At 45.9% G+C, this 10122-nt stretch overlaps 1 protein-coding gene across 1 annotated transcript in view; it reads left to right on the top strand.

The window, feature by feature from the left end:
- The first annotated feature begins 428 nt into the window (after positions 1-428).
- Positions 429-10122, top strand: part of LOC146187925 (uncharacterized) — a 30353-nt gene continuing 20659 nt past the window's right edge. The window contains exons 1-2 of the mRNA XM_084604954.1: positions 429-510; positions 8016-8212. Coding sequence (XP_084461080.1) covers positions 429-510; positions 8016-8212 — 279 coding nt within the window. The remainder of the gene's footprint in view (positions 511-8015; positions 8213-10122) is intronic.

The following is a 10122-nucleotide window of genomic DNA, read 5'->3' as shown; positions in this document are numbered from 1 at the left end:
GTACCGAACACAGCATCGTCCCAAGTACACGAGCAGGCACCTGCTGGGATCTAATTTTCTTTTCTTCTCACGTCCTCACGTAGTGTCCCTGCTCTTGAGGGTGGTATCGGCGGTCGCCGGGAGGTCAGCGGCCGCCTCGCGTAACCGGCGAGAGCGGTCCCTTCCGCAAGAGCCCGCGGGATATCCCCCTGGAAGCTTCCACTCGCAGCCGGCATTGATCTTGACCGATATGGCGCGGTCGGCAGACGTGGTCCCAGGCTCACTTCTCTCTCTTCTGCTGGTGGTGGAGAGAAGGCCATCTGTCCGGATGTTGTCCGGTCGGTGTCACCCCTGCCCGTTGCATGCCGCAAAACAAACCGGCACCCTTCCCGGTTCGTTCGCCCAGTCTCGTCCTGGACTATACTCCGACCAGTGAGAGCTACAGCATCATGCGACGCTGCGTCTGCTTCCTGATCCTGCTTCTGGCGGCGGCCTTAGCCGTGGCCCAGGAATCCTCGACGCAACAAACGTGTGAGTATATTCGCTCGCTGTTTACGCTTTTGGGAAGTAAGACTGGCAAAAAGCATCGCGTAGCGATAGCCTTTAGTTCAACGACAGCTACTTTAAACACTGAAGTTCTAACACTTCGGACAGAAAACAAAACATCCGCCTCTTTAAGACTTTGACCACTGCCCCAGTATATGAAACCGATGGGGTTCGTGGCGACATCTGAGACCATGACGAGATGAGAATCCACCACGAATGGTAATAGGTATTCATGTCTCTACGCAGCTAGACGCATCAACTCTTGTCAGTTTCCAATAGATGTGGCATAGATCCTTATACGTGTGAGCTTTGGGATCGCTGTCTAAGTTCTCAACGACAGAATCCGCGATGCGGAAAGTTTTGCAGCAGTAGGAATGACATAAGACAGTAATTGTGTCATATCTCACAGAATAGGAGGAGGAGCAGTGAACATTATTTACTGAACATAGAAGCCCGATCCTCGTAAGGGCCTATAACAACTTCAGGAGCCTCATGGCTAACCATTTTGCCACCCCGCCACCCCTCCTGGTTAACACCTGACATCACTGATTGATCAGGTCAACGGCTAAGGGGTGGCCGTTTCCGTGTTTGCGGGCAAGTTTAAAGACAGAAAATGGTAGAGGTCATCCGCTGGGGTCTGCCAATTAGCGCAGTGGGCGGGGTGCAAGGCAAAAGTGGATTCGATCCCATATTACGTAAGCAAACCCATATATTCATGGCTTGCACACAAGAACGGATACAGGTACAGAAGGCAAGCTAAGGGGGCATGCTAAAGACTTCATTTAGCTGCTACGGGTTTCAGTACTAGTAACGATGCGTGAAACTGCAGCGGTTAGTAAGGAAGGTAGAGCACCTTTTTCTATCTTGGAACAAAGGTGAATTCTAAGAAGTGCCAGAGCGTTAAAGAGAGACTGACGACAAACTGAAGTTGGCCTGTATCAATAGTTACTATATTACGATGACATAAACCGTATACGTTCATTGAAACCCTACTTTTACAAGCTGGACGAAGACAGAAAAAATACAGGTGTCGACACTGTCGGCCTATTTCGGTTCGTCGAAACAGTTTCTGGCAGGAACTCTAGAAGCCAGGCTACAGCACCACTAACATCAAATCGCAATCAAAGATTCCTTTTGGGCCTTATCATCGTGGGGTTGAATCTATTTGCCGAAAAACACTTAAAACCAACTTTCTCAGCATACTTGCATATCTCTCGCTGCAGGAGGAATATGGGAGAGGCCTTCGCCCTGCAATGGGCATAGTCAGGTTGATGATGATGATGATGATGATGATGATGATGATGATGATGATGATGATGATGATGAAATAGTTTACAGGGTACGACTGATGATAAAACAGTCGTACAGTGCAATGGGTGCTGGCTGTTTTTGTGCACATTTTGGGTGGCATCCAGAAAAACTTCCGAGAACAGTCAAAGAGTAACTGAAAGCACGTCCGCCGAGGGTAATGAAACTGAAATCTAATGAATCGCTTATCATCCTACTGCAACACTTTTCGACGTAACTTATGTAGCATCAGAGATACAGGCAATTAAAAACGGCGGTCATGTTTTCCCTCTCAACTCATACACAGCCGAGAGAGAAAAACGTAGATTACAAGCTTCCACCGCGCTCCGCCTATGAAAGACCTGAACCAGTTCGGTCGCTCACTTTTTTTTTCGCCGCTTGCTCGCCTTCTTAGTAGACTGGAGAGAAAAAAAAAATTTTGCCGGTGTCGAACACCGCATAAACCAATTAAAACGCGCGAAAGCACTGTTTAGCATTAAGACTGGGACAGAGTTTGGAAAGGCGTTAAACGTCTTTAAATTGCACGTGTTGGGCTTTAAATTCACGAAGATAGTTACATGTTCAACGTAGTATATATTGTTCGAAATTTAGCGCCTTCTTGCTTACCCATGTTAAACCTGGAAAGCGCATAAAAAACAACGGACAACAGCAAGAGACAGACACACGAGCGCTTACTTCCAACTGATTTTTATTTTCATGCGAGAAGCAGAATATATGTACACTTCAGATCACATGCGCATGCGAAGATAAACTCAAACAAAAAAAAATATTATCTGGCTGCACATGTAAAAGATGAAAGATATGCAATCTCTTTCTCAGACAGCAAAATCGACGCACCACTTACACAATCATCGCTAGTTCGTGCTATCTCACTTGCCTCAACAATTTCACGCTTTCCAGGTTTAACATGTCTAACCAACTCGCCCAAATGCTGCCATTATTGCTTACCCAATCAGCTTTGAAGCATTTTATCAGCCATAGCTTGGTTAGGTTAAGCATAGTCGTCACAGCTGCTTTGGAAAACAGCAGGGCACAATCAATTTTCTTGCTTTGCTCTGGCGACTGTGTAAGTGTTTTCGTTTTAGGAGTGGAAGGGGAGACGCGCAGAAGTCTCATGCCGGGCCGGGCGGGCAACCCGCCTACTTCACTGTGGAGCTAGCGAACCAATGACAGGACTGTTGCTGACGTCACTAGCACTAGGCGGTGTAATCTGGAACTTGACCCTGTTGATAATCCTGTGGTGCGAAAGCGGGGCATTTTAAAATAGTTTGTAAATTATTAAAACATTTTTGAAGACATGTGCACGGCATCTAGGCTCACATTTCCTTCACATAATGGACACATTTCATAAGCCACTTTCTTGACCCCCGTTTAGAGACCCTACCTACGCACTGTGATGGCAAAAGCATTGTCTATTTTTAATCAACTGCAAACCACTAGGACCCACCCCTAATTCTTCTTAATTCATTGTAACCCAACATAATTCAATCAGTGCAACCCCTCTTCATACATTTTAATTGAGCGTAATGCTCTCACACTCTCCGGCAGTCCAACATAATCAACCCCTGTCCCAGGGCCATGTACCTTAATCAAATTATCCGCCCCTATTCCACCGTAAATCAACATTATCCATCGTAATCTGCCCTACTGTTCCTTAATACATTATGATCCATGCTTAATGCATCGTAACCCAGTAGACTTAACCCTTGTTCTCGCAGTTCGACACAACCCACTCTCATTCGTCATAATACACTTTGCTGCTACTTTATGCACTGCATTTTACACTTCCATGATCCACAGTAAACGAACTTACTCAATCTAAATCCAGCATAACCTTAACATATCCGCCTCATAGTGCAATAAAATTATCACTATGTTTACACACTCCCGTGGGTGTACCTAATACAAGTGCAAGTAAGGCAGCAAGAGGGTCTAGTTGGTTGTACATATTTGAGGGACCTACGCGCAACGCTAAGAAAGAGAGAAGTGAGGAACACATGACAAGGTTGGTTGTTCAGTGTCATCGTTTGTCTTCACCATTTCCTAATGCAACGCTTTAGACAATTAGCAGTCATCAATTAGCAGTCATTAAATAAAGTTTGAACAGCGATAGATCTGTTTTGCTTTGGTTTGCTAATATCACAGTGTTAGCTGACGTCAAAGCGCCTGTCACATGATCTCAGACGTGATAGATAATCTATCACTTTTCATGGCCAAGGGTCACTAACCCTGGCCAAGTGAGCAGTAAGGCATGAGGCCCTGCTTCAACTTGCGATAGCATGCATAACGCACTGGGCGAGACTGTCTGTAGAACTGTCCCACTTTGACCTTGCTTCACCTTCAAGGTTACCCGAGCGGAACCAAGCCGTCTCTGAATTTGTACCAGGAGGAATAGAGCTATCGTTGTAAATAACCACTATTTAGTGACCCCTCTTTGCTGTCAACGCCGCCGACATAGAATTCCGTTGAAAACGGTGCTTATAAGGCTTTCGCCTTAATTATTCACTTTGCTCGCAACGACGCTCTCAAATCGGTGCGCAAAAGCCTTGTCGCTGCTTTCAGTGATACGAGATGGCACATAGAAGGTGTATGGGACAACTTTCTCAGGCACTGGAGGCGAAGCCATGATAGCGCAAGACAGATTGCCAAAAGCGCAATATTCTCGCACTCCGAGAACCCAAGGTTGTTTAAACAACCGGAACCCTTCACTACACTGCGTCCCCATCGCCCAACTCGCTTTGGGATGTACAACTCCACAATTCAACCACGCGCCATTGGATGCTGGTCATTCGTGCTCATAGCTTTTGTTAGAGTGAATTTCAGCGGCTTTCCTGGTAACCAACTACAGCTGGCCTGTAAAGGGCTACGTTGCCACAATTTAGCATCGGCGAAGGTGAAACATAGGACGCCCATGTACTGTATCACGTCAGTGTGCGTTACAGAGACTTAGGTGGTTTAAATTATAACGGTGAAAGCCTTATATACTCCTGAGAAGCAGACGCCGTCGTCGGAAGTAGTCCGAAGAACGAAGGCGTGTGTCATCTTATGATTCATATATATAGTCGTGTGAAGCTAAGTCGCATAGCTTAATACTGTCATATGACGTAAAAATAATAATCATGACTAATCATGTGGTGTCACAATACATCATGCGGCTTAAAATGGTGAAAATGGTTTATGTAGAATCATGTAGGTTTTATGAGACTTCATATTAATCATGTGAACTCGTGACTAAGTCATGATAAGAAGTGACACATTATTCAGGACAACAGTGTCCCGTGATTCAAGGTAACTCGCAAAAACTGATTACGTCACACCAGAGTCGAGTGACAAAGCGTCACGTGATGCAGGATGACTTGTAAAACGTTATGTCATACAGCAGCGCCTCCCGACAAAGAAGTGTCACGTGATTCAGGATGGCTCGCATAAACGAATAACGACACATCGGTGTCAAGTTACAGCTTCACGTGATTCAGGCTGACTCGCAAAAGTGATCACGTCACACCTGAAAAACATCATGTGATCAGGCTTACTCGCAAAACTGATCCCAACTGAAAAATCAACCGCGGCCCTACGTTGGTCCATCATGGATATACAGAATGGCCAAAATTGGCCCGAGCTCGGCCAGCAAGGTAGGACCGAGCTCTCATCTGGTTATTTGCCTTAGGCCGGCGTAGCAGGTCCTATGCTGACCCTATGCAGGACAGACGTTGACATGTGCCCTGATCACCTCGGCCCAAGTACGATTACCAAGGAGTGCTGAGGTTCGGCCGATGTCGGAGGCCGACTTTACCGACAATGCCCGCTCTACACGCAAATCGCTGCTTAATAGTTACAAATGTCAGCCTGTAACGTTGGAACAAAACATATTTTTTTTTTGGTGAGCCTCAGAATATTCCCCAAAGCTTAACAAATACAGCGACTTTTTAAAATAGGATTGCAAGGAACAGATGTCTGGCAGTCAACGTAACTAGCACAAGCATTTCTATGGCGATCAGGTCTATCATTTCAATCCTACTTGGAATAATGCATCAAACAAACACTACGAAACAAGACATCACAGCGCTGCGAACACACACCTAACAGCAAGTTTCAGCGAACTTATAGCTAGTGACCCTCACACGGCGGGAGAAGTTATTTCAGTCATTTATAAACTTGTGATGACAAACATAAAATAAAAAGGACATACTCATGTTGCTGGTAATTTTTATTTAAAAGCTTCGCTCTGCCACCTTTGTGCGAACATCATGCAAATGTATTCGCTAAAACACACTCATGCTACTTGGCCAACCTCGTGGGCAGCCACTATTCGCCCTACTTTCAGCCATGTTTGGCTACCGAGCATCAGGTGCCGACTATCATTTATCGATATATTGCTGGCTTAAAGTACTTAGGCAACCTAATGGGCAGCCACCTAAGGTATTACTTTGAGCCATGTTTGGATGCTGAGCGTTGGGTACCGACTAATTTCCTACTTTTTGCCGTAGTTGGCTGAACGTCTCTGGTCAATTATTAAGCAGTGTAATTGGCAGATAACCAGGCCCACCTTTGCGCCTGCGAAGGCTAGCTTAGAATGCCAGCTGCCGATCTCTGCCCTGTCGTTTCGATTTCAACTTGGATGACGTCACACCGGAGTCAAGTGACAGCATCACATGTTCAGGCTGACTTGCAGAAAGTGTCACTATCTTCTTGGCTGGAGTCCTGAGATTAGAGCTTCGTTGGCGAATGCGATCCGGCTGACCGATAAGTCGATAAAGTGCCAGAATTTTTAACCGTCGTTTTGTTGTAAACCACCATTTCTCTGACCTTTTTGGGCCCAACTTCCCGCTTCGTGTGAAAATGTAGAGCACATCTTTTAATCTTGTCCCTCAGATCCACAGTACTCTTTTAAAACCCTTCCTCTCCAACTGTGAGGCGTGATTCCGTTCTCTCAACGGTAGGGTGCTCTGAGTGCCGTACTCGTTGTTTCAGTGGCGCAATGGATTGACGCTACTTTCCTGACCACTGAGCGAATAAAACATATGTTCGAATCCTGTAAGTTAAACTTTTTTCGATTTCGTTTGAGTCGCAACGGTAAATTAAGCTACTAAGATCTCGCCTGGGGTGTGTTCCCGTTTAAGTTGCATTATGTGATGTTCTTAATAATTAATATCCGCAAAACCAGCGGTTAACAGAGCCACGAAGTGAGGGCATGACAAAGGTAACACTATTCAATTACCTTCGCCGTCATCATTTCCTGCCTTCAGTGAGTGTATGTTACCTTTGTGTTGCGTTTAGAGGCACCTCTCGGTAACAATCGCCCTTTAACCTGCTGAGAGGTAACCAGTGAGAAGAAAGAAGCTCCGGGACCCTACCGTTGAGGAGACGGAATTACGCAAAGGTGGTATGGCTACTGTCGGTATTCTTCGCCAACCAGTTTGAAACGGTTCTCCTCGCTGAGTTGAACTACTAGGGTGCGTTTTTGGCTCTTCCAAGCGCGGCTGAATCCAAGGACGTGCGATCAAATCCCTACCGTGGCGGCCCCTTTTTGAATAAAGGCGAAAGCAAGATGCCCGTGTACACTTTGCATGTCAGTGCACGTTAAAGAAGCTCCAGGTGGTCGAAAGCTAGGTTCCTCCACTACGGCATCCCAGCAAAAAACGTATCGTTAAAATAGGACTGAACTATGCTGAACTGTGTCTGACTAACTGGGCCCACAGTATACTCTGTTAAATTTCATCCCTCAGAGTACGAGCCGCATGGGGACAGTAAATCTCATAAACCAACTAAGATGTCTTTTTTTTTTACTCAAGTTATCACCGCCGGCGCGCGCGCGAGACGCGAACAAGCCACCTTGGAGAAAATGAATGCCACACGCGCCTGATCCAACATTGCTCGAATGGTTTGCCGATGTTAAATGCGCCTTACCTAGACAATTTGATGTCACTTTCAAATGCAGCGTTTCTGCGAGCCACTGCCATTCTGAATTCACTGACAGTAAACCGCATTCGCTGCTATCGCCCGTGCAGAATTTTATTTGCGCGGGCTGTAGGCTCAAAAACTTCAGCTGTTCACCATTTCGTTAGGCACTCCACATGCAACGCTACCTTGCCTAAAGGATAGGTTTTCGACCTTAAATTTTCTCACTCTGCCTCACATCCACAGCCGTTATCAAATAACCTTGGTATCCCAACTGCCCACAGCCAGTTCCCCGGTGCCTCCGTCCAGCGTGCCGGATAAGCCAAAGGAACGGGTCCCCGTCCCTACGCCTGAGGATGCCGTCGACGACGGGGAGGACGAGCTGACGGAACGACAGACGCTGTCCAAGGACGCCACGCTCCTTTGCCGCACCAGCCCGCGCGGGAAGAACGACCCCAATGTGCGGGGCTTCGCCTACTCGGTGAGAGAAGTGATTCTCCTTCAAGTTGCAAGTGCATATATATATATATATATATATATATATATATATATATATATATATATATATATATATATATATATATATATATATATATATATATATATATATATATATATATATATACAGGGTCTTGAATATTTGGGGGCTGGGATTTAAAAAATTCATATGCAAAATCTACTACCCCATTCCAGCTGAAATAACGTTCACAAAGTAGCAAAATATCGTCTACGTTATCTGATAAGTGATTCAACATTGGTACTTGCCTAGATTTTCCGAAATCGAGGAAAACCTGCTCTCGGCGGCGTGCACAATTTTCGCAGAAGAGAGCCGAAAAGCTATTTTGACATGATGCGTCATCTGTCGGGCAGCGAGGCAAGCGCGCCAACGGCCGGGATGGAGCGTCCAACTATATATATATATATATATATGAGGTTTCAATAATAATCCGGCGTGCCGCAACAGAGAAACGAAAGGGAAACAGCCGCGGTATGCCAGCATTTCCAAAATGAAGATCCCGAGGGCTTTCCTTCCAAGCCGTGCAATGGAGTCATGTAGCGCCCGCGGAACGCGCGACTCTTGGAGTGGTGAGAATAGTTCTCGCCTCTGAGTGGTTTTAAGCGCTGGAAGCTCTTGGGCTGCGCACTTTTCGCACACACTATAACTTTCAAGTGCAAGGCATGTCGTCGAATCAGAGAAGAGCAGGGCTTCACAAAACGGAAAAGAACAATGACAAGTGAAATGTAGAGGAGTATACTGTCCTACATGGAGATGAACAAAAAGAAAAAAAATATATCGGCAGGACTTCGATTGCAGTTATATGGAACGCGCTAATAACATAACACGGAAGCACAAACAGAGGGTACCACTGAGCAGTTATGTTTCCGACCAAGTAACCTTGCCCTTCTTTGAGGTTGTCATTTGTGCTGTGTCCACAGTATATGCATGTTTCAATAAATGCACTAACCACTCCACCTTTCAGCGTTCACTATATTCGTTCGACAGTGAAACCAGTGCGAAATTCCCGCCTTGTCTCGTGCTCCTTCGCAAGTGTCTGTGCAAAAATCAGCACTGATGATATTATCATATTAGTGCATGCACGTAGTTAAGTTGTTTATACAAGATTACAGACCATTAAGTTCCGCTATGAGAAACGCTTACACCAAGAGACTAGGCTGTTCGGATTTCAGACTTCGACCCCGGAGCAGTGAATAATTCTGTGTGATGCCAAACCCGAGCAAATGTGAAATGGACACATCACGGTTCACTCAGCCATGTCCGAGCCTATGTCTGTGCCTGAGTTCAGTGATTACGCCTTACAGCAAATAGAAGTGTCTCCCCCCTCATACCACCTCTGTTGAAGCATGCGGCCCCACCCAACTGGAATTGACCGAGTGTCGAACGCCGGTAAAAGACTAGGCATAGCCCGGCAGCCGGTATTCTTGGCTAGCCAACGCGGATCCAAACATGGGCACTGATTGGCTGCCAATTGCGCTGGTTAATAGCTTTACTTGCAGCAAACACTTGGCAAATGGTAAGAAATAAGTCTGCACCATATGCTCGGCAGTCAAACATGGCCCAAAGTAGAGCCGTGATTGGTTACCAGCGAGGTTGGCCGAATACTTTGAGCCAGCTGCAACTCTCACGCAATCGGCGGACTGATTTTTTTTTAACGTAAAATTTACAAGCCTTAAATAGTGCACTCGTAATGCACATATTCTATTGAATCCTGCTGCTTCCCGTGTACCCGCTGCATGCAGTATTGAAGCAACACATTATTACGTCTCGGAAAGGAGCCTTCTTGTAATTAGCGTGTATGTTTTTACCGAATGCATTTGCATAACTTTCGCACAAAGGCGACAGTGGACTTTTAAAAACTATATTAGAGACAT

The sequence above is a fragment of the Amblyomma maculatum genome, chromosome 5 (genome assembly GCF_055883805.1).
Source record: "Amblyomma maculatum isolate TAMU_Amacu chromosome 5, ASM5588380v1, whole genome shotgun sequence".
In the NCBI taxonomy this organism is placed as follows: Eukaryota; Metazoa; Arthropoda; class Arachnida; order Ixodida; family Ixodidae; genus Amblyomma; species Amblyomma maculatum.
This window is presented reverse-complemented; position numbering and strand designations above follow the sequence as displayed.